Source organism: Odocoileus virginianus, chromosome 9 (genome assembly GCF_023699985.2).
Source record: "Odocoileus virginianus isolate 20LAN1187 ecotype Illinois chromosome 9, Ovbor_1.2, whole genome shotgun sequence".
Taxonomy (NCBI): Eukaryota; Metazoa; Chordata; class Mammalia; order Artiodactyla; family Cervidae; genus Odocoileus; species Odocoileus virginianus.
In genome coordinates this window covers 44,514,351-44,539,599 of record NC_069682.1, presented here as the reverse complement: position 1 = coordinate 44,539,599, position 25,249 = coordinate 44,514,351, and the positions used below count along the sequence as shown (strand labels likewise).

At 39.8% G+C, this 25,249-nt stretch overlaps 2 protein-coding genes across 3 annotated transcripts in view; one reads left to right on the top strand and one right to left on the bottom strand.

Annotated features, from left to right (window-relative positions):
• The window catches only part of MCM8 (minichromosome maintenance 8 homologous recombination repair factor), a 50,762-nt gene extending 47,981 nt beyond the window's left edge, over nucleotides 1–2,781 (bottom strand). The window contains exon 1 of the mRNA XM_020914473.2: nucleotides 2,412–2,781. The gene's annotated coding sequence lies outside the window, so the exon portion shown is untranslated. The remainder of the gene's footprint in view (nucleotides 1–2,411) is intronic.
• Nucleotides 2,782–2,879: 98 nt separating this feature from the next.
• On the top strand, nucleotides 2,880–14,500 carry TRMT6 (tRNA methyltransferase 6 non-catalytic subunit). 2 transcript variants are annotated; one of them, XM_020914485.2, is made up of 11 exons: nucleotides 2,880–3,147; nucleotides 5,864–5,991; nucleotides 7,871–7,980; nucleotides 8,533–8,624; nucleotides 8,752–8,835; nucleotides 9,102–9,226; nucleotides 9,994–10,352; nucleotides 10,735–10,820; nucleotides 11,440–11,542; nucleotides 11,634–11,720; nucleotides 13,033–14,500. In XM_020914485.2, exons 1-11 carry the CDS (start codon nucleotides 3,020–3,022, stop codon nucleotides 13,222–13,224), a joined length of 1,494 nt encoding a protein of 497 aa, XP_020770144.1. In that variant the 5' UTR covers nucleotides 2,880–3,019; the 3' UTR covers nucleotides 13,225–14,500. The 2 variants fall into 2 exon arrangements, with proteins under 2 accessions (XP_020770144.1, XP_020770157.1); XM_020914498.2 differs by lacking the exons at nucleotides 5,864–5,991; nucleotides 7,871–7,980 and having other exon boundaries at nucleotides 3,060–3,147.
• The last annotated feature ends 10,749 nt before the right edge of the window (nucleotides 14,501–25,249 follow it).

The following is a 25,249-nucleotide window of genomic DNA, read 5'->3' as shown; positions in this document are numbered from 1 at the left end:
TACTCTTCTAATCCTCACCTCTTTTTAAGGTATACCACAGATGTTTAAACAAGTATACTGAATGCTTAAATGCTTCTCAAACAAGTATACTGAATACTTATCATGGGATAAGAGTAAGAAAAAGTACCATACTTGTTTTCAAGGAATTTCCACAGTAGAAGTGAAAATAAGAGGTAATTAACTGTAAGATAACTTTGTAGTGTTGTGAGACTTATTACAGGGCAGCACCAGCTGAACATTATCTTGACCTGTGACTTTAGGAATACATCATCATAGCTCCTTACAGTCAGTCCAACAGTGTTCTATCCACTTTTATAAGAGACACATGGATATTCTTTTTTTTAATTAATTAATTTTTTACTTTGGTCATTTGTTGTTCAGTCACTCAGCCATGTCCGACTCTTTGCGACCCCATCAACTATAGCACACCAGGCTTCCCCGTCCTTCACCATCTCCTGGAGCTTGCTCAAATTCATGTTCATTGAGTTGGTGATGCCATCCAACCATCTCAATCTTTCCCAGCATCAGGGTCTTTTTCCGTGATTCAGTTTTTCGCATCAGGTAGCCAAAGTATTAGACCTTCAGCTTTAGCATCAGTCCTTCCAATGAATATTCAGGACTGATTTCCTTTAGGATTAACTGATTTGATCTCCCTGCTGTTCAAGGGACTCTCAAGAGTCTTCTCCATCAGCACAGTTCAAAAGCATCAATTCTTCGACTGCTAAGCCTTCTTTATGGTCCAACTCTCACATCAATCCACTGGAAAAAACCATAGCTTTGACTATAAGGACCTCTTTCAGCAAAGTAATGTCTCTACTTTATAATATGCTGTCTAGGTTTGTCACAGCTTTGCCATGCCACAAATCAAAAACTACAATGAGCTGTCACTTAACACTTGTCAGAATGGCTATTGTCAAAAACACAACAAATTTATGTTGGGTAGGATGTGGAAAAAAGGGGCTTACTACACTATTGGTGGGAATGTAAATTGATGTAGCCAACTATGAAAAATAGTGTGGAGCTTCCTCAAGAAATTAAAAATAGAACTACCATAAGATTCAGCAATTCCACTCCAGAATACAGGAAGAAGACAAAAACACTAATTTTAAAAGGTATATACACCCCAACATTCAGACATTATTTACAACAGCTAAGATATGGAAGCAACCTAAATTGAATGGATAAAGATGTGGTATGTACACACATATATACACACAATGAAACATTATTCAACTATGAAAAACAATTAAACTCTGCCACGTGCAACAAAATAGATAGACCTGGACAGTTTTATGCTTAATGAAGTAAGTCAGAGACAGGTACTGTATATTTTCACTTATAAGTGGAATCTAAAAAATAAAACAAAGACTTCCCTGGTGATTCAGTGGTTAGGAATTTGCCTCCACATGCCTTTGGGGCAACTAAGCCCAGGTGTCACAAATGACTGAGCTCAAAGCCGGGCAAATACTGAGGTGCAGAGCCCTAGAGCCTGCGCTTTGTAACAAGAGAAGCCACTTCATTGAGAAGCCGGGGCACCACAAGAAGGCCCAACACAGCCGTAAATAAGAAAATTTTTTAAATGTTTAAAAACTAGTAGAGAGGGGTGCGGGTGGAATCCGTAAAGGGGATTAACAGGTACAAACTATTAGAATAAAGTAAGCGAAAAAAATGCAATGCACACAACAGGGAATAGAGCCAATATTTCATACTAACTTTATGATTGGGATTTTCTTTTCTTTAGGGTTTTTTTTTTTTTTTTTTTTTTGGCTGCACCGCACGCAGGATCTTAGTTTCCTGACTAAGGATGGAACCTGCGCCCCCTGAGGTGGAAGCACTTAGCCCAAAGTATTCCCTGAAGTATAACTTTAAGTATAATCTATAAAAATTTAAACATTATATTGTACACGTGAATCTAACATCATAAATCAACTACACTTCAATTTTAAAAAGTTCCTATCCTAAGGATAAAAATAAGAATTTATCATAACATAGACTATAGGGGCAATTCATTCCAAAAGAGCCTATCCGCATCTTTATTTAAAGCGTTTAATTAATAAATAAGTTAAAGTTCATGATGTAAAGGAACTAATAGGGCTTTGATAAAATATAGACCACATCATATGTTAAGAAACTGAAGACCAGAAGAAATAAGCGAACTAATTGAGATCAAAGTTGTCTGGTGACAGTACTGAGCTGAAACTTCGTCTCTGCCATTCTTAAGCTGAAGCGCTGCTTCCAAACGCTACCTGCCGCGTCTTTTACAAATGAGGTAATATGGTAAGAATAACTAGTGAAAATTCCAACACAAATTTAAGAGGTAGGACTGGAAAATGAGTTAAAGCCACCGTCGGGCTGCTATGCTTGGCTATATACGCCACTTCATTTACGTCTCCTCAAGACTAAGCTCTTACTTGCAAAAGACAGAGGCCCCAAAACACTCTCAGTTCACTGCTCGGCTGACTCTCCCTTTCCCTATGGGGAAGGCAAGACGAGGCGAGAGGAGACCCGGCAGTCCGAGCTCCTCAGGTGACTCTACCCAAGCCTCGGAGACTTTTCACCCTTAGCTCTCCTGACGTTCCGGCGCAGGACTGAGGCTTGTCTGTCGAAGCGGCTCGAGGACCTCAACTTCTCCACCTAGGCCGCATAGGTTAGCCGGAAAACGTCTAGCGCAGGCAGCCACAACAGAGATGCAAACCAAAATCTAGTTTCCCTAGTTCTTTTTTGGCGCTTCTGTGACGCAACTTCCATCCGAAACCGCGCAGAGATGTGAGGGGCGGGATGGAGGACAGCCAATCAAGGAGAGCAGCCAGACGGAAGCCGCGAGGCTTCCGGAAGCCCTCCCCAGGTTCTGACCGGAAAGCGGAAGCGGCAAGCAGCACGTGGGGGCGGTGCCGGTCGGAGGGCTTTGCGTCCCTTTAGGTTTTTGGAGGTGATCCTGCCGGCGGCAACGGCCTAAAGCCAGGGGCGGAGTGCGAGGAACTGAAGGGACGCTGCGGGGCTCTGAGACTCGCTGAGCATCATGGAGAGCTCTGAGGAGCAACCAGGCCCACAGCCACAGTATCCCGGGAACCACTGCATCCGCGACGGCGACTTCGTGGTGCTGAAACGGGAAGATGTGTTTAAAGCAGTGCAAGTCCAGCGGAGAAAGTAAGTCAGGTCTCTGGCCTTAGGAGTTCTCCGCCCCCACCTTCTAGACATACTCTCTCACCGGGGTCCCATTCTTGGTTCTCTGGATTCTTTATCTTCTCCCTTGTTATCTCCTCTCTGATCTTTCCACTGAGGACTTTGCCCCCAGGATCCCATCCTTGGCCCTCGGGACCACCCTCACGCCTCCTGTCTTCCAACAGAGCCGTGACCTTATTCCTGGTCCTCTATCTTAAGTATCTTACTTAATCTTACCAGAGTCCTTTCCCCATTCTTGGCCCTCGCTCGGGTGCCCCGCCCCTCTTCAGCAAGCCGCCCCCACCCCACTTCCCACGTCCTGGGGTTCTTTCCTCAAGTGTTGAGTTCTTCTCTCTTGTCTTCTCACAGAACCCACCCTCCACTCTCTAATCTCATCCTTGCCTCCTAGAACCCCCTCATCACTATTTTGTGTTCTTGCAACCAGTACCTTTTTTCCCCCCAGAATTTCTGATTAGAAATATGTGCTTGCTTCCAAGTACATAATTTTTATAAAGTGCTTATACTAGTTAAGCTTTTAAATTTAAGTATAGCAGTACAGCCAAGTCCTTAGGTTATAAGTTCGATGAATGATTTCACAGTTACACAGCTGTGTAATGACTGTACAGGTGAACCTTTGGTTTTTCTTTCTTGTACTGTTCTTTTAAGTTGCTTTATCGCGAGATGTGGTTGTTTGAATGTGGGTCTTAAAAACATGCTCTTTTAGACTAGGCTTTTCATTCCCAAGGACACAGATGGCAACATCTTTATTTCTAAAAAGTATTCTTAAGACACATATTTTTGCAACACTTTTTAATCAGTTTTCTTGGCAGAAGCATAGCATTAGTTGCCATTTTATTTAGAAAATGATTCTGAGCTCAACTGTATACCAGGGCAGACTCTCCCTTCACTCTTTCCATAGGTCTGCACTCATCTGGTTGGGCACAAGCAGTCCTGGCTCTGTGAGCAGACTCTGCACATCTCACTCTTGCCCACGTCCTTCTGGCTAGGTCCCACTTTCCTGACAGCGACCTCCTGTCAGGCCGGTCAGTTTGAGTGATGTACTTTGCATATCAGATCAGCTGCCAGAGGGTAAACCCAACCCATCTCAGACCCAGTGTTTCACTAGCACTGGACTACTCAAAGGATGAGACAGGGGATGGCACACAATCTAGTCTGAGCTGCGTTTCAGCTTCTCTGAGGGGATTGATGTCCACAAATATTTTGAGTGTCTATTATGTGTCAGTCACTGAGGACCCAGCAAAGAACACGAATTGGCCCTGTCTGAATACTTAGGATCTTGGAGAAATTCACTCAGATGATTCTAGTGAGGAGACTTGAAGATGTGCACATACACATACAGAGTTATGAAAATGTTTAGAGCACCAGTAGAGACTTGTGATGCATCCAGGGGTTTAGAATGATGGGAAGCCTTTGGCCAGGGCGATGTGGTACCATCTGATTCTGTCATGGTCAGCCTCTCAGGGCACACAGGAAGAGAAGGTGTGGGATGGGGCACAAAAACTAGTCAGTATACGTCTTTCGGAATTCAGAGTTCTATTGGTGTGGGCCATGTCCTGAAGCTAAACAGACTTCCTGAGATCCGTTTGTTCTTTGTTGGGTAGACTATGTCATGTAGTGGGAAGAACCAGGCTTTGAATTCAGGCAGACTTGGATTTGAATCCCAGCTCCTACTATGTAACTGCATCTTGGGCAAGACACTTTTCCTGAGCTTCAAGATTGCTCATCTGTTGAGAGTTATGTCTAGGATGACTGAATTGAGAATTAAATCAAAAAGTGTGAACCATCTGGCACATACTACCTAACCTCTGATCAACACTCAGCAGGTGTTATTTCTCATCTTTTGAAAGGAAAGTTTTTTTGGCTTTTGTGGGATTTCCTTTTTAAATTGTGCTGTGCTTCAGTCATGTCCGACTATTTGCAACCCTATGGACTGTAGCCTGCCAGCCTCCTCTGGGATTCTCCAGCAAGAATACTGGAGTAGGGTGCCATTTCCTTCTCCAGGGGATCTTCCCCACCTAGAGATCAAACTGGTGTCTCTTAAGTCTCCTGCATCGGCAGGGTCAGTTTACCACTAGCACCACCTGGGAAGCAAAATCTGGGTAGTGGGAAAAGCTAAAATTGCCTGGGCCTCAGTAGAGCCTTGTCAGTGTTAGGCATCACTTACAAATGTGTAAATGGTCAGTAATGTTTACAGGCAAATGTCATTTGGTTTTACTGGATAATTTTCAAAGAAAATGGCCATTTAGGCCAGGGTATTTGTTAAATCCCTGTTATCTCAATGATTGTTCAGTTTTGAAGTTTTCTTATGGTCAAGAGGTGTCACAGTATGTGTGTTAGTGGCACAGCAATCTTGGCAACACTTTATGCTACTTAGGAAATCTGAAATCTGCAAATTTGGACATCCTGTCAGACAGTAAAAATTGGAGCCAGACCAATGCCTTGGAAAAGTAATGTCTTCTGTCCCTGTTTTTCATTCCAAATTCTTTGTTTTTGTGCCTTGTTTGTTAATTTTATCTGCCCATAGCCCAGTTCTCTTTCATTCATTTGTCAGTTCACTGTCAGAGATAATGCTGCGATTTTCCTTTAGGGAGAGTGATTATGAAGTAAACTAGGTCAAATATATCTTTCCTAAATTGAGTGCAGATGAGATTCAGCTTATTGATTGCATTTTCCCCCCCAGGAAAGTAACTTTTGAAAAACAGTGGTTCTATCTGGATAACGTCATTGGCCATAGTTATGGAACCACATTTGAAGTGACCAATGGAGGAAGTCTTCAGCCTAAGAAGAAGAAGGAAGAGCCTACTTCAGGTGCACTATACTACTTAGGGTGAATGAAATAGATGCCCTTGAACTATCCAGTCAGAAACCTGTCAACCTGAATTAATTCTGAAATGCTAGCCCAGGCTGTTCCCAAAGGAATCTGAACTCACAGCCTGAGAACTGTAGCTCAGTAGAATGAATTAGGGTCTGCTTTTGGCTTTGAGATAACCTGGGTTTTGACTCCAGCCCATCATTAACCAGCCCTCTGACCTTGGGCCAGATATTTAATCCCATGATTCCTTGCAACTTCAGTGTAAGAGGAGGTATAAAGCCCTGTTGGTGTCTAGGAGTTACCAGCTTTTGAGGTAGTTAGCATATAGGGAAGAGGATATGATGTCAGGTTTTTAATTCAACTGACTAGGTTTAAGTTTCAACTTCATCACTTAGCTTGTAACCTCGAGCTAGTTATTTGGTTTCTCTAAGTTTTATCTGTAAAATAGGACCATAACACATGTTTAGTGACCAAGCTATAGTGAGTATTCAATCATCAGACACATAGAAAGTTCTTAACAATGCCTTGCCTGTTAAAGTAACAGCCCCATGGGTTTAGTATAATCATTAATTAAAATTGAGTGCTTAAATTTTTATTAAAATAAGTATACTTAAAATATTTATTAATAAAATTATTATTAAAATTAAGTAATTAAAATACTATTGAGATTCTGGTTCAAACCACTTTATTAAATATTTATTAAATATTATTTCTAAATATTCATATTTTTATTAAGCATCAAATACATTCCAGGCATGACTAAGCACTGCAGTTACAGCAGTTTGTTAGATAGACCATCCCATAAAATTTATTTAGCAGTGAAAGTGTTAGGCACTCAGTCGTGTCTGACTCTTTGCAACCCTATGGACTGTGGAATTCTCCAGGTAAGAATACTATAGTGGGTTGCCATTTCTTCCTCCAGAGGATCTTCCTGACCCAGGGATTGAACCTGGGTCTCCCACATTGAGGGCAGATTCCTTACCATCTGAGCTACCAGGGATGCCCACTTAGCCGTGGGAAATGCCAAAAATAATCAAGTAGACAAGCAAACAGCATAATTTCAGGTGGTGATGTGTGCTACACAGATGATGGAGCAGGGAGGTGTACTGAAGGCTGATTGAATGAGGTATAAGGCTTGGCTAAGATTGTGAGCTCAGCCCTGAGTGATGTAAAGAGGATCCACCCACTTGGAAACATTGCAAGAGCATTCCAGGTTGAGGGAGCAGCAAATGCCAAATTCCCACATTGTGACCACACTGCTGTGTCTGAGGAACATGAGGAAGTGGAGTGGCTGAGTACAGGGCTTGAGAAATGAGACCTGAAAAGGTAGCCGGGTACCAAATCATGTATAACCTTGCGGGTCACCTTTAAATTGCTATAGGAAGTCACTGTGTGGTTTTAAGCACTGGAATAGATGAGCCAGTTTGCATTTTAAAAAGAGAACTCTGCTGTCCAGGTGGATTGTTAGGGGGCAAAAGTGGAAGCAAGAATATGAGTGAGAGGAATATTGTGACAAGAAAGGATAATGGATTGGGGTGGGGGCAGTGGAATTCATTGGAATAGACCCTGATGCTGAGGAAGATTGAAGGCAAAAGAAGAGGGCAGCACAGGATGGGATAGTTAGATAGCATCACTGACTCAATGGACATGAATTTGAGCACTCTGGGAGATAGTGGAGGACAGAGGAATCTGTTGGATCAGTCCATGGGGTCACAAAGAGTCTGACACGACTTAGCAACTGAACAACAACAAGAAGTAGCACTGAAAGGCCAAATTTAAGTGACTAATGGGCTGGATATAGATATAAACTTAGAAGAAGAAAGATTTTTAAGTAATTTCAGATCATATATGTCATAGAGCAATTTTCTTCCTTAGAAACCAAAGAAGCGGGCACTGATAATCGAAATATAATTGATGATGGGAAATCTCAGAAACTTACTCAAGATGACATAAAAGCTTTAAAGGACAAAGGCATTAAAGGCGAGGTAAAATTCAAAGGATTTTTTGTTTTGTTTTCATTTGTTATGTAGGAAATTGCTTGCTTTTTAAAGCAGACTTTTCCTAAGGTAAGATGTAAAAATACAGTACATTTCTATTAGAAATAGCTTGAAGTGTTTATGCAATTCACTATATCAAAGATTTTGTTTCTTATAGGCAGGAATGTAAGTGAATGACATTACTAATATTGTTAGCAAAAAGGAATTTGATAACTTATTGCATCTTAGAGCTTGACTTTGTTCATTTTCAATAATGTTTTCAGCCAGTGTCTTCAGGACTGACAATGTACTTTACCTCTTTTCTCCCTAAATTGTATATGTCTGTTCTTTTACTTTGATTTAAATGGAGTTATAAGGTACTAATATTTTAATACAAATTCTGGATAGAGTGTAAAAATACAAAGTTCATCCATTTGGACTTCTGTGGAAAAGGGCCTGGAGAATCAGACTTTTGGATACATTCTGTGGTAAGAAACCTTTGAAGTTATCTGTGCTATGCAATTAAAGTTTCAGGAAATCTGCTTGCTCCTTTTCTTATAGGAAATAGTTCAGCAATTAATTGAAAATAGTACAACATTCCGAGACAAGACAGAATTTGCTCAAGATAAATATATAAAAAAGAAGAAAAAGAAGTAAGTAATTATGCTTTTAAAAGGGTGGAAATACAAAATATTTTTATAGCTTTATAAAATGTATTATTTAAATAAAGTATTTTTAAACTAGCTTTTTAAAACTGATGTTCTGTTTTTCTTCCCCCAGATATGAAGCCATGATTACTGTTGTGAAGCCGTCCACCCGCATTCTTTCAGTTATGTATTATGCAAGAGAACCTGGAAAAATTAAGTACGCTTTGTTTCCTTTCAAAAGTATAATTGGGGGAAAATATATCTTTAAGAAAGTCATGATTTTAAATAAAATGAAAATCTTGCTCATCTGCGTAAAGTATCCTCCTACTTCATAAATTGTAAGTCCTTTTTTACTATTGCCTCCAAAGCAATCAATAATCTTATCAACATCATTTTTATGAAACAAACAAAACTTGAAAAATGATGGTTAAAATAGAAGACTTTGCTTAGCTAAAAATGAATACATTATTCTTTTTTCCTTAGCCACATGAGATATGATACACTCGCCCAGATGTTGACATTGGGAAATATCCGTGCTGGCAATAAAATGATTGTGATGGAGACATGTGCAGGCTTGGTGCTGGGTGCAATGATGGAACGAATGGGAGGTAAGATTTAATGTTTTCATGTTCATTAAAACCCCACCATGATTTGAGTAGAGGGGTCTAAAAAATTCAAACTCATGGAAAGTGAGGTTGAGTTACTGGAAGCTAATGAAATGACTTGGGTGTGCCTGCACAGCTGCAGTCTCCGGGAGCTTCCTCCACAGTCCACGTCTCCCAGCCTGAGCGGTGTTGGCATCCCCGATGGCAGTGTCCTTCCCAGCTTCCATGTCAGTGGGGTTGGTTTTGAAACCTGTGACTGGCTAGGACTTCAGGACAGTGATTTCAATAAACTCTTGGGTAGCTGGTGCTCATTTTATTGGCCTGAATTGAGAGGAGAGGATAGAGTGGGAAGAATACTAGGTATGTATTCTGTCCTAGAAGAAAACAACACAGCCTGATTTGCCTGCCCTTTCTCTGACCCTGTTGAAGATAAGAACTTTTAACTCTCTGTTTGAAGGTTGGCCCAGAGGGAAGCTGAGAGCCAATCACCAATCATGTGACATCCAAATTTGTAGGCTCACAGGGTTTTACTGTAGTGTCAGTTGGGGTACGCTTCTTTAAGACCTCCTGTGTACCTGTTTGGAATTGTGTAACCTCCATTGGGAAGATACATAGCGTCCACATGGACCTCCCTGAGGAGCTGCATTATCTTCAACCTCTGAACAGCGTAAAGCAGAGAAACCATCAGTCTCCATGACATGGCATACCCTGAGGGTTGCATAGTCAAGTCGCCTCCATTGAGCAGATGTCTGTTTCTTTTATCTTTTCAGGTTTTGGCTCCATTATTCAGCTATACCCTGGAGGTGGACCTGTTCGGGCAGCAACGGCATGTTTTGGATTTCCAAAATCTTTCCTCAGTGGTCTTTATGAGTTCCCCCTCAACAAAGTGGACAGTCTCTTAAATGGAACATTTTCTGCCGAGATGTTGTCTTCAGAGCCGAAAGACAATGCTTCAGTTGAAGAAAGTAATGGCACACTGGAGGAAAAACAGACTTCTGAACAAGAGAATGAAGATAGCATAGCAGAGGCCCCAGAGAGCAATCACCCAGAAGAACAAGAATCAATGGAAATTGTCTCTCAAGATCCAGACTATAAGGAGCCTAAAGAGAGTGGAAGTAAAAAGGATTATGTAAGAATGTTAAGAGTTCCCACTACCCTCATAATGTCTTCCCCAAGGCTTCAGTTAACTTCATGTAAGCCTTGAGATTTGATTTGACTTTAAGAGCATCAGCTCCCAAGATAATAAGTATCAAAACAGAGAAAGAGTGTGTGTGAGTGTATACATGTGTGATTTCATCTTTGGGATGGAACTTTAGGATACAGAAGCATTATATAGGTAGCTCCATGATGGTTTTATAACAGCAGGGCTCTTAGGTGTTTTCAACTTCCCTATAAATGATCTCCCTCTGTTGCTTTAGTTCAAGTTGGTAATTATTGTTAAAATGTTTGGATAGACCAGTATTTCCAAAAACCTGACTCAGTATGTTGGTTTCTTATTTTTCTTCTTGAAGATTCAGGAAAAGCAGAGGAGACAAGAAGAGCAGAAGAAAAGACATTTAGAGGCTGCTGCTCTGTTAAGTGAAAGAAATGCAGATGGGTGCGTTGATGAAAGATCACAGGCGATGTCTTGGTGTTCAAGGGCTCTAGCACTCTCTGTTTGTCTGCTTTGGTTGTAGCAGGAACAAGCATGATGATTCTGTCTTGGGTTTGTAAAGAAAGGAGACTGCATCTGGCAGGGGTGGGAAATTGATTATGCTCATTTCAGAGTTTTATAAGAAACTGAAATTTCTCCAATGATAGCACACGATCAGATGGGGCTTTGTAGTCCCACTAGCTGCAGGTGGGTGGGACAATCCAGTTGATGTGATACTGGCTAAAGGCAAGGGCTAAGGATTACCTGACGGAAAAGGTAGATTTGGGTATCTACAAAGCCAATATTACAATGTTGGATTTGTTTCCAGATCTTTTTTTTAAATCAAGAATGTCATTAAATTCCACTTCGAGTTGCCAGGCACCATGAGAGTTTATAATCCAGTTTGTGTTCCTTAGAAAGCAATAGTTCATGATTTTACTGTTTGGGATCTCTAGAATATTATATTTAAAACTCTTCCTTGTGTGAGTCATGCAAATAAGTATCTGAATATTTTAGATGCATTTTAAAACCTGTGCCCCACCTTGGAACTTAGAGAAATAATTTGTCTAACATTTTCTTGCAGTTTAATTGTAGCGAGTCGTTTCCATCCCACTCCACTGCTGCTGTCTTTGCTGGACTTTGTGGCTCCTTCAAGGCCATTCGTGGTCTACTGTCAGTATAAAGAGGTAATACTGAATTGGAATGGACTGCAATTCTTACATCTAAACATTGCAGCCCTCAAAATAATTATTAATAGAACTCTGTTTATGCCTTTAGCCTCTGTTGGAGTGCTACACAAAACTTCGGGAAAGAGGAGGGGTCATCAACCTCAGGCTGTCTGAAACCTGGCTCAGAAATTACCAGGTATGTATGTGTTCTTACAGGCAGTCCCTGGGACCTACTCTCCTGGGTTGCCCGCTCTGCACAATAGTGCCAAAAGCTGGGGATCTCCGTATTTCCATCTACAGGGATGAAAGAGTCTCATGTCTGTAACTCAAAGTGCCCTGACCTTTCCTGACCCTTTTTTCTTTTTCTTTTATCATGTCATGGTCAGTAACTCAAGTCCAGAGACACTTAAAATGCAGACAACTGTGCTTATGTTTCCCCAAGGCTTTGAGAGCACTGTAGAGTGAATAACTGATAATGGCAAAATTCCTCAGCTAACAAGAAGGTGACCCTTTCCTCTTTGCAGGGATGTCTTTGCAGCTAGTGTTCAGGATTTCCTGGTGGAGTCTGTAAGTTCAGGTTCTCTGAAAGGTAGACATGTAAGAGATTTGTTGGAGAAACACCTTTGAAATATAAAGAGAGAGGGAGCAGGATTAGGTAGGGAGCGTTGCCAGACCATCATGCAGGTCTGAAGCCTATGACAGAGTTGGAGGATGAAGCGGGAGGCAGAGCTTGCATGCGGCTCCGAGAAAGGATGATGAGGAGCCCCAGAGCAGAGATTGCCCACTGAAGGAGTGCAGTATCGGACAGTTGTGGCACTCGTGCTCAGCTGTCAACTTGGAATAACCCATAGGCTCCATAGGTGTGACTCTCAAATGCACACATCTTAAAGGAGCAGCAGCTAGAGGCTTTCTGTTGCTTCACCTCACAGCCAGTTCCCTCTTAAAGATCGGGGGGTGGGTCGGGGCACCTCCATGACTGTCACAGGCCCTGCTTTGCTTCCTGGACATCTTACTTAATCCAGGACACTCTGCAGACCTGGAAAACCCTGCACTTCATGGTAGTCATCTTATTTAGTTCTGGAAACAGGAGAAAAGAATTCTTGACAAGAGTTAACAGGGTGCTGGAGGAGGAAGGCTCTGGCTGTATGTCTATAGCTACTTCTCCATGGACGCAGCTCCACTGTTGACCATGAAGCTTTCTGGAGCCAAGAGGGAGAAAGCCAGGCCCAGAGCACTACAGAAACCAGTTGCCCTTTTACCTCGAGGAACTTGCTTCAGTTTTAAGAGAAATTATTTCACTTATATTTTTCAAAGAAAATCACTCAGACCAATTTCTGTACTTTATCTGCACTATTATGTGAAAGAAGGACCTCCTTAGGAATTGGTCCAGTTAAATTGTTCTCTCTTTAAGAGAATCTGTGTCATTTAAATTCTAATTTCTGTCATGTGTATTGTTAGCATGGCCTTATCTGCTTAGGGAAACATGAATGTCTTTCTGTCTTGATTAGGTTTTGCCAGATCGAAGTCATCCCAAACTACTGATGAGCGGAGGTGGGGGGTACCTTCTCTCAGGCTTCACTGTTGCCATGGACAACTTTAAAGCAGACCCCAGTCTCAAATCTAGCACCAGCACTTTAGAATCTCACAAGACTGAAGAGCCAGCAGCTAAAAAACGGAAATGCCCAGAATCTGACTCTTAACCTTTTAAAAATTGTTTTGATTTTTGTTCTCAGACATTATACAGTTAGTAAGTAAACCTTACATGCCATTACTAATTGTGTTTTCGTATCCTAAGAATAAGAACGTGTTTATACACCTGTTCCCAGGAAGGACAAGTAAGCCTTTTGTCCACCTCTGACATAGCTAGGTTTGGACTGTCAAAACCTTGAGCCAAAATACCTAAACCTGGGATAAGCAGTGGTCTGGTATATGGCCAATTCTGTTTATTTCACAAAAATCCTTTAAGTACTTTCAGTACTCTGTGCAAATTTCTTGAGAATTTAGAGATCAAAGAAATATATTTATACAAAATTTTGTTTATATGTTAAGCTAAGTAGAATAACACCATCAGTGAAACTTGGGTACTAGAAAGAAGGAATTTGTGGAAGAAATTCCCTCTCTTCATTATGTTCTCTTCAACCTAAGCAATATGAATGTGTGTGAGATTTACAGTACCAAAAATGTCCATCCTTTTCCTTGCAATGGAATAAATTTTTAAAAAATATTTTACTATTTTAATAATTGATGACCTGGAAAAACTCTTGAGTATTTATTTTATTGCTGTTTTTGTCAATAGGTGTAGTAGGGTACTGTTTTGCATTAATTTGCCAAATCTCTCATTCTTTTGTTCAAAATAAAGTGACTAGAATTTTTATGTACTATTAAAGGAAGCAAATGGTTTTTTCTCTCCCCAGAGACCCATGGAGATAGATACATGTATGTGAATGTTGGTATATGCACATATATATATTTATGTACACACACATGCACATGGAGACAGAGAGAATGCACTGTCTATAAGAACTATAGCAAAGTTTAGTGCAGGGCTTAGACCAGTCCTCACTGCAGTAGTGTCACTCCTTGTCAAATGTATTTTAAAGTGCCTTTTTTGGTGATTATTAATGCTGGTTTGTTGAGCTCTGGCATGACTGGGGGTTAGCCTTTCTAAGCTCTGAAAAAAAAGTGTAATCAAATTATTTTGGTCATCTCCTGCAGCCAAGAAAAAGTGTTTAGAGGAAGTCAAGGCTCTTGTCCTTTGAGAATCTGAGTCTTGCTCGCCGAACGTGTTCATCATGTATGTTGTTAATGTCATTATAAAATAGATGTAGATCATCCAGCAGGGAGCATTTAAAAAAAAAAATTGCTCTTTCCTAATAGCATGTTCTGTTCTAAAAATGGCCAGTTGTGATTACCAACAAGTACAGTTCTGATTCCTCTTTCTTAATTGCTTTTAAGGAATAAAAGCATTTCATACTATGATCTGTCTGATTTACATTAATGATGCTGTTAGTGATACCACCTTCACTCGCTGCTGATTGTGACACATGGTCTATGTAAGAAAACATGCCTGGATTGGCACCTCACTGAATATGTCCACGAAAACAGTTGTCACCCACATGCATCCAGTTAAGTCTGGTCAAAGAGAACACAATATATGCACAGACAGATTGAGTAGTGGCTGGTCTCCACTGGTCACTGTTGTTAGAACCGTATCCTACTTGAAACTCAACCAGTTTTCAAGTCCCAGCTCATTCAGTTCAGTCTAGGGGTCTGCACTGCCAAGGCCCTGTGTGCCCATATAGCTACCCTGGAGTTGACTTGTGAACTTAACACACCAGGTTAAAAGTTAACTTTTACCTATTACTTTTTCTCATTCATGTAACTTACTTAATCTTTGGGTACTGATGATTTAATTCCGTGGTTCAAAGATTTAGTGTGCACCAGAATCCCCTTGTGGGCTTATTAAAACACATTGCTGGGCTCCACTGAGTTTCTAAGTAAGTCTGGGATGGGGCAGAAAATTCACATTTCTAACTTTCCAGGTAACACTGGTGCTGCTGGACCATAACCAGCTATTTGAGAAACATGTATGTGTGGACACCCAAATCACACGTGTCTTGTTTGTAAAATGGACATCACCTTTGGAGCAGACAAGTGGGTAATTCTATGGCTACTGGACATCCAGTCACCAGGAGAGTTATGTGAAATAGCACTTTAATGAGTAGCCTCCAAAAGTAAAGACAATCATTAATAATGTCCATCATACTCTTCATTTGATTAGGGTACTTGGAAATACAATGTGCTAATTAGATTTTTTAGCTTAAAGGTATACCAAAATTGTATGAAGCAAGTTTTTTCAGCTTTATTGAGTTATAATTGACATAATATTTGATAAGCTTAAGGTGTTAGTATGTTAATTTAATACACTTATATGTTGCAGAATTATTATCACCACACCATTAGCTAACACCTCCACCTGTGACATAATTACCATTTTGGTGGGGGTGGGGGAAGAACATTAAAAATTTACTCTCAGAGCCTGTACAGGGCTGGCCAAAGTGCGTCAGGAGCGGGCTTTGAGGCCGGTGGGCCCCAGCTGCTACCTTGGACATCAAATTTTTAGAGGTTATCAAACTTCTGTGCAGTTCTACCAGAAATTCAGAAACCTGAAAGGAAAATCCAGTTTAGAGAGAAGGTTCTATGGCTTGCTATAACTCTCTTCATATTTTTAGTATGTTGTCAGATACCACTCTATGGAATCATGTCATCAGATTCTGTAGATCCTTTCTACTGGATGAGAGTTGTTATTGCATCCAAAGAGGAACTCTAATGGAATTGGATATCTCCCCCATTGTTATATCTGTTTGATCATGCAGTTGTTCAGTTCAGTCACTCAGTTGTGTCTGACTGTTTGCGACCCCTTGCAGCACACCAGGCCTCCCTGTCCGTCACCAACTCCTGGAGTTTACTCAAACGTACGTCCATCAAGTCGGTGATGCCATCCAGCCATCTCATCCACTGTCATCCCCTTCTCCTCCTGCCCCCAATCCCTCCCAGCATCAGGGTCTTTTTCTTTTTCTTTTTGTTAGTTGGAGGCTAATTACAATATTGTAGTGGTTTTTGTCATACATTGACATGAATCAGCCATGGATTTACATTTATTCCCCATCCCGATCCCCCCTCCCACCTCCCTCTCTACCCAGTGCACCAGGCCCGAGCACTTGTCTCATGCACCCAACCTGGGCTGGTGATCTGTTTTACCATAGATAATATACATGTTTTGATGCTGTTCTCTCAAAACATCTCCCCCTCGCCTTCTCCCACAGAGTCCAAAAGTCTGTTCTGTACATCTGTGTCTCTTTTTCTGTTTTGCATATAGGGTTATCATTACCATCTCTCTAAATTCCATATATATGTGTTAGTATACTGTAATGGTCTTTATCTTTCTGGCTTACTTTGCTCTGTATAATGGGCTCCAGTTTCATCCATCTCATTAGAACTGATTCAAATGAATTCTTTTTAATGGCTGAGTAATATTCCATGGTGTATATGTACCACAGCTTCCTTATCCATTTGTCTGCTGATGGGCATCTAGGTTGCTTCCATGTCCTGGCTATTATAAACAGTGCTGCGATGAACATTGGGGTGCACGTGTCTCTTTCAGATCTGGTTTCCTTGGTGTGTATGCCCAGAAGTGGGATTGCTGGGTTATATGGCAGTTCTATTTCCAGTTTTTTTAAGAAATCACACTGTTTTCCATAGTGGCTGTACTAGTTTGCATTCCCACCAACAGTGTAAGAGGGTTCCCTTTTCTCCACACCCTCTCCAGCATTTATTGCTTGTAGACTTTTGGATAGCAGCCATCCTGACTGGCGTGTAATGGTACCTCATTGTGGTTTTGATTTGCATTTCTCTGATGATAAGTGATGTTGAGCATCTTTTCATGTGTTTTTGTGCCATCTGTATGTCTTCTTTGGAGAAATGTTTGTTTAGTTCTCTGGCCCATTTTTGGATTGGGTCATTTATTTTTCTGGAATTGAGCTGCAGGAGTTGCTTGTATATTTTTGAGATTAATCCTTTGTCTGTTGCTTCGTTTGCTATTATTTTCTCCCAATCTGAGGGCTGTCTTTTCACCTTGTTTATAGTTTCCTTTGTTGTGCAAAAGCTTTTAAGTTTCATTAGGTCCCATTTGTTTATTTTTGCTTTTATTTCCAATATTCTGGGAGGTGGGTCACAGAGGATCCTGCTGTGATTTATGTCAGAGAGTGTTTTGTCTATGTTCTCCTCTAGGAGTTTTATAGTTTCTGGTCTTACATTTCGATCTTTAATCCATTTTTAGTTTATTTTTGTGTATGGTGTTAGAAAGTGTTCTAGTTTCATTCTTTTACAAGTGGTTGACCAGTTTTCCCATGATCCCCAGCATCAGGGTCTTTTTCAATGAGTCAGCTCTTCTCATGAGGTGGCCAAAGTACTGGAGTTTCAGCTTCAGCATCAGTCCTTCCAGTGAACACCCAGGACTGATACTCCTTTAGGATGGACTGGTTGGCTCTCCTTGCAGTCCAAGGGACTCTCAAGAGTCTTCTCCAACACCACAGTTCAAAAGCACCAATTTTTCAGTGCTCAGGTTTCTTCACAGTCCAACTCTCACATCCATACATGACCACTGGAAAAACCATAGCCTTGACTAGACAGTCCTTTGTTGGCAAAGTAATGTCTCTGCTTTTTAATATGCTATCTAGGTTGTTAGCTGGAGACAAAATCATTGAAATTAGAGTACACAAGACAGAGCCTTGTTCAGTGGAGCTCAGAAATTTGTATAATCATTACCATCATGCAAGCCATGGTGCATGTATGTCATGACGGGCATGTACGGGGATCCTGCTGAACTGGGTGCTGGAATCTGTCTCCTTATCATTCACGATGTTTTCTCAGACTTGGTCTCTTACCTGTGCTGTCAGCCAGGCAGCTGTCATGATGGTAGTCACTGCCTGCATGTGTATGTCAGTTTGGTTACGGTTATTTATATTGTTCCTTATGTCACTGGGTTACGTACATTGTTGGTACAACATGCTATTGAGTTTAATTGCTATTTAAAATGTCTTCCAACAGTCTGCTGTGATTTGTTATTGAAATAAAGTTACTGTGTGTAAACAGAGGCACAGAGCAAGCCAGATGATAAAGATCTATGTCCAAGGCTAAGCTTTTTTATAAGCAGACAGTAAAAATTCTTTGTAATGGGTTAAAAAAGTTTACTCTCAACAACTTTTAGGTATATAATTATGATTAACTATAATCACCATTTTGTTGTCCAGTCACTGAGTCGTGTCCAACTTTTTTCAACCCCATGGACTGCAGCGTGCCAGGCTTCCCTGTCCACCACTGTCTCCCAGAGTTTGCATCCACGTCTGTTGAGTCAGTGGATGCTGTCTAACCATCTCATCCTCTGCTGCCCTCTCTTCCTTTTGCTCTTGTTCTTTTCCAGCATCAGGGTCTTTTCCAGCGAGTTAGCTGTTCGCATCAGGTGGCCAAAGTATTGGAGCTTCAGCATCAGTCTTTCCAATGAATATTCAGGGTTGATTTCCTTTAGGATTGACTGGTTTGATCTTGCAGTCCAAGGGACTCTCAAGAATCTTCTCCAGCACAACAATTCTAAAGCATCAATTATTTATTCTTCTTTGTGGTCCACCTCTCACATCTGTACATGACTACTGGAAAAACTATAGCTTTGACTATACAGATCTTTGTCAGCAAAGTGATGTCTTTGCTTTCTAATATGCTGTCTAGATTTATCAAAGCCTTCCTTCCAAGGAGCAAGTGTCTTAATTTTATGACTGCAGCCACTGTGTGAAGTGATTTTGGACCCCAAGAAAATGAAATCTGTCACTGCTGCCACTTTTTCTCCTATTTGCTATGAAGTGATGGAATCAGATGCCATGATCTTAGTTTTTTTAATCTTGAGTTTTAAGCCAGCTTTTTCACTCTCTTCTTTCACCCTCATCAAGAGGCTGTTTAATTCCTCTTCACTTTCTGCCATTAGAGTGGTATTGTCTGCATATCTGAGGTTGTTGCTATTTCTTCCAGTGATCTTGACAGTCACCATGCTCTACATTAATTCCCCAGAATGTATTCATTTTAGAACTAAAAGTTTGTGCCTTTTGTCCAATATCTCCCCATCTCCTGCACCTGCCAGCTCCTGGCAACCACCTTTTTTAAAGGGAAGTTTATTGAATTTGTTACATTATTGCTTCTGTTGTTTTTATGTTCTGGTTTTTGTTTTTTTGGTTCTTTTTTTTTTTTTTGGCCACTAGGAATAGGATCTTAGCTCCTTCACCAGAGTTTGAACCCCCCACCCTCTGCATTGGAAGGTGAAGTCTTAACCACTGCATCACCAGGGTCCCCAGCAACCACCATTTTACTTTGTTTCTATGAGTTTGATATTTTTAGATTCCACCTAAAAGTGACAATATTCACCTCTAACTTATTTCAGTTAGCATAATGCGCTTGAGGTCTATCCCTGTTGTCACAAATGGCAGGATTTCTCTCCTCATTGCTGAATGATACACCATTGTATGTACATATCACGTCTACCCATTCATCTGTTGGCAGACATTTAGGTTGTTTCTGTATCTTGTCTCTTGCAAATAATGCTGCAATGAACATGGGAGTGCAAATACCTCTTCAAGATACTAATTTCATTTTCTTCAGATACATATTCAGGTACAAAAAGTCTACATTTTTACACTCCCCCTACATTTTTTCTTTTTCATGTGCTCTTTCTAGTTTCACTTTCAAGTACTGAAGCATGTCCTAAAAATCTGATTACTAAGACTTACCTTGTTCTAACTGTTCTTGATTTTGGACTCTATAGAAGGAATCTGATTGCATCTGCTATTTTTTACTTCTGGGCTAGTGATTGGGACCTTTCATTTTCCAACTGCCAGAAAGTTAACAAGGCATTAAAGAAACTTTGTTTCAAAATGTTTCAAAATGTGGGCTCAATGTGGTGTTTGTTTGTTCTGCTTTGTGTTATCACTCTAAAGCAGCACACTTGGAAAAGTAGAGAAATTAATCCAGAGGGTGGAAGTGAGAGTGGAAAGTCCTTTGCCTTCTGGAGTACTTTCCCCAAACAAATAAGTGTAAGTAATGTGTCCTCTCTTAGTTCTTTTTCATCACCTGCAAGTGACAGACCAAGGCAGAGAGGAGGCAAAAATAAGAAAGTATATGATTGCTTTAAACTAACAAATTGCACCCAGTCTGGTGCATGCCTTTTTTTTTTTTTTTTTTTTTTTTTTTTGCTAAAATAGTTTTTTAAAGTTGAGGGGGAGCAAAAGAACAATAATTTTGTGATATGTGAAAATTACATAAAGTTCAAATTGTGGCACCCATAAATGAAGTTTTATTAGAACACAAGTAGACTAATTTGCTCAAGTATTATCTGTCCATGGCTGCTTCTGTGCTATGGCCAAGTTGAATAGTTGTGACAGAAACCATATGGCCCTTGAAGCCTAAAATATGTGCCATCTGGCCCTTTCAGGAAGACTGTACTGACCACAAATTTAAATGAAGTGATGAATACAACAGGAGCACAGCATTTCGGAGTGTGGTGGGAAATGGTTTGGAGCAAGTAAAGCAGTGGTGCTAGGGCCCCAGACACAGTCTGAGGGGGCAGTCCAGAGGGGATAGCTTTGCCCCAACAACTGGGGACCTAAGAGTACTGGGGTGCTATCTGGAGAGAATTGCAAACATTCCAAGAACATGGAGATAACAGGATTAATCTGGTTTGGAGAAGAGGGTATGACTCAACCAATGTAGATGTAAAAATAAGATTCCATTGGATGCTTCAGTGCTTTTTTTAAATTAATTTATCTTAATTGGAGGCTAATTACTTTACAATGATGTTTTTGCTGTACATCGACAGGAATCAGTGACAGGTGTACTTGTGTCCTCCATCCTGAACCCTTCTTCCACCTCCCTCCCCACCCCATCCCTCTTGAGTTGTTCCAGACCACCACAGCTTTGAGTGCCCTGCTTCATGCATCAAACTTGCACTGGTCATCTATTTTACATATGGTAATATACATGTTTCAATGCTGTTCTCTCATATTGTCCTACCCTTACCTTCTCCCACATAGTCCAAAAGTCTGATATTTATATCTGTATCTCTTTTGCTCTCTTGCCTATAGGGTTGTCGATACTGTTTTTCTAAATTCCACATATATGTGTTAATATACTGTATTGGTGTTTCTCTTTCTGACTTACTTTGTATAGGCTCCACTTTCATCCACCTCATTAGAACTGACTCATGTATACACATGGCTGATTCATGTCAATGTATGGCAAAAATCACCACAATATTGTAAAGTAATTAGGCTCCAATTAAAATAAATTAATTTTAAAAAATAAAAAGAACTGACTCAAATGCATTCTTTTTTATAGCTGAATAATATTCCATTGTGTATATGTACCACAATTTCCTTATCCATTTGTCTGCCGATGAACATCTAGGTTGCTTCCATGTCCTAGCTATTGTAAGCAGTGCTGCAGTGAACACTGGGGTGCACGTGTCTCCTTCAGTTCTGGTTTCCTCGGTGTGTATGCCCAGCAGTGGGATTGCTGGGTTGTATGGCAGTTCTATTTCCAATTTTTTAAGGAATCTCCACACTGTTCTCCATAGTGGCTGTACTAGTTTGCATTCACACCAACAGTATAAGAGGGTTCTTTTTATTCCACACCCTCTCCAAAATTTATTGTTTGCAGACTTTTTGATGGTAGTCATTCTGACCGGCATGAGATGGTACATTTTGGTTTTGATTTGCATTTCTTTGATAATGAGTGATGTTGAGCATCTTTTCATGTGTTTGTTAGCCATCTGCCTGTCTTCTTTGGAGAAACATCTTGTTTAGTTCTTTGGCCCATTTTTTGATTGAATCATTTATTTTTCTGGTATTGAACTGCATGAGCTGCTTGTATATTTTGGAGATTGTCAGTTATTTCATTTGCTATTATTTTCTCCCATTCTGAAGGCTGCCTTTTCACCTTGCTTATAGTTTCCTTCATTGTGCAAAGGCTTTGAAGTTTAATTAAGTATCATTTAGGTTTTTTTGTTTTTATTTCCATTACTGTGGGAGGTGGGTCATAGAGGATCTTGCTGTGATTTATGTCAGAGTGTTCTCCCTATGTTTTCTAAAGAGTTTTATAGTTTTTGATCTTACATTTAGATCTTTAATCCATTTTGAGTTTATTTTTGTGTATGGTGTTAGAAAATGTTCTAGTTTCATTCTTTTACAAGTGGTTGACCAGTTTTCCCACCACCACTTATAAAAGAGATTATCTTTTCTTCATTGTATATTTTTGCCTCCTTTGTCAAAGATAAGGTGCCCATAGGTACCTGATTTATTTCTGGGCTTTCTATTTTGTTCCATTGATTTGTATTTCTGTCTTTGTGCCAGAACCTTATTGTCTTGATGACTACAGCTTTGTAGTATAGTCTGAAGTCAGGAAGGTTGATTCCTCCAGTTCCATTCTTCTTTCTCAAGATAGCTTTGTCTATTTGACATTTTTTGTATTTCCATACAAATCGTGAAATTATTTGTTCCAGTTCTGTGAAAAATACCATTGGTAGCTTGACAGGAATTGCATCGAATCTATACATTACTTTGGGCAATATACTCATTTTCACTACATTGATTTTTCCAATCCATGAACATGGTATATTTCTCCATCTATTTGTGTCCTCTTTGATTTCTTTCATCAGTGTTTTATAGTTTTCTGTATATAGGTCTTTTGTTTCTTTAGGTAAATTTATCCCTAAGTATTTTATTCTTTTCATTGCAATGGTGAATGGAATTGATTCCTTAATTTCTCTTTCTGTTTTCTCATTGTTTGTGTATAAGAATGCAAGGGATTTCTGTGTATTAATTTTATATTCTGCAACTTTACTATATTCGTTGATTAGCTCTAGTAATTTTCTGGAGGTGTCTTTAAGGTTTTCTATGTAGAGGATCATGTCATCTGCAAACAGTGAGAGTTTTACTTCTTTTCCAATCTGGATTCCTTTTATTTCTTTTTCTTCTATGATTACTGTGGTTAGGACTTCCAAAACTATGTTGAACAGTAGTCGTGAGAGTGGGCACCTTTGTCTTGTTCCTGATTTTAGAGGAAATACTTTCAGTTTTTTGCCATTGAGGATAATGTTTGCTGGGGGATTGTCATATATGACTTTTATGATGTTGAGGTATGTTTTTCTATGCTTGCTTTCTGGAGAGTTTTTATTGTAAATGGGTGTTGAATTTTGTCAAAGGCTTTCTCGGCATCTATTGAGATAATCATATGATTTTTATCTTTCAGTTTGTTAATATGGTGTATCACATTGATTGATTTGTGAATATTGAAGAATCCTTGCATCCCTGGGATGAAGCCCTCTTGGTCATGATGCATGATCTTTTTAATATGTTGTTGCATTCTGTTTGCTAGAATTTTGTTGAGGATTTTTGCATCTATGTTCATCAGTGATAATGGCCTGTAGTTTTCTTTTTTTGTGGCATCTTTGTTTGATTTTGGTATTAGGGTGATGTGGCCTCATAGAATGAGTTTGGGAGTTTACCTTCCTCTGCAATTTTCTGGAAGAGCTTGAGTAGGATAGGTGTTAGCTCCTCTCTGAATTTTTGGTAGAATTCTCCTATAAAGCCATCTGGTTCTGTGCTTTTGTTTTTTGAAAGATTTTTTATCACAGCTTCAATTTCCTGTGCTCGTGATGAGTCTGTTAAGATTTTCTGTTTCTTCTTGGTTCAGTTTTGGAAGGTTATAGTTTTCTAAGAATTTGTCCATTTCTTCCAGGTTGTCCATTTTATCGGCATATAATTGCTCACAGTAGTCTCTTATGATCTTTTGTATTTCTATGTTGTCTGTTGTGATTTCTCCATTTTCATTTCTAATTTTATTGATTTGATTCTTCTCCCTTTTTTTCTTGATGAATCTGGCTAATGGTTTGTCTATTTTATTTATCTTCTCAAAGAACCAGCTTTTAGTTTTGTTGATTTTTGCTATAGTCTCCTTCGTTTCTTTTTCATTTATTTCTGCTCTGATTTTTATGATTTCTTTCCTTCTACTAACTTTGGGATTCTTCTTTTCTTTTTCTAGTTGCTTTAGGTGTAAAGTTAGGTTGTTTATTTCATGTTTCTCTTGATCCTTGAGGTCAGCTTGTATTGCTGTGAATCTCCCTCTTAGCACTGCTTTTACTGCATCCCATAGGTTTGGGGTTGTCATGTTTTCATTTTCATTTGTTTCTCTGCATGTTTTGATTTCCTTTTTTATTTCTTCCATGATCTGTTGGTTATTCAGAAGTGTGTTATTTAGCCTCCATGTGTTTGTATTTTTAGTAGTTTCTTCCCCTGTAGTTGACATCTAATCTTAACCTCATTGTGATCAGAAAAGACGCTTGAAATTATTTCAGTTTTTTTTAATTTACCAAGGCTAGATTTATGGCCCAGGATGTGATCTTTCCTGAAGAGTGTACCATGTGCACTTGAGAAAAAGGTAAATTCCATTGTTTTGGGGTGATATGCCCTGTAGATATCAATTAGGTCTAACTGGCCCATTGTATCATTTAGAGCTTGTGTTTCCTTGCTAATTTTCTGTTTGGTTGATCTATCCATAGGTGTGAGTGGGGTATTAAAGTCCCCCACTATTATTGTTACTGTTAATTTCCCATTTCATACTTGTTAGCATTTGTCTTATGTATTGAGGTGCTTCTATGTTGGGTGCATATATATTTATAATTGTTATATCTTTGTTTTGGATTGATCCTTTGATCATTATGTAGTGTCCTTTGTCTCTGATCATGATCTTTATTTCAAAGTCTATTTTATCTAATATGAGTAATGCTACTACTGCTTTCTTTTGGTCCCCATTTGCATGTGGTATCTTAGTTCCCTGACCAGGGATTGAACCTGCACCCCCTGCCTTGGTAGCCCAGAGGCTTAACCACTAGACAGCCAGGGAAATCCCAAAGGCGAAACTTTTTGAAACTTTTTACAAAGCTGTCTCAGTTTCATATTAGTATTGCCAGAGGGATATTGATGCCATAAACCTTAATCCTGACAGTGCAATTGAGAAGATGAAGCTTGATCTTTCCAGAATGTTGAAAAGTGATTGATTTTTTCCTAATAACCTCATATAATTTAATCAATGAATTTTTGCTAAGTGAATTCAGTGAAGGAATTGAAC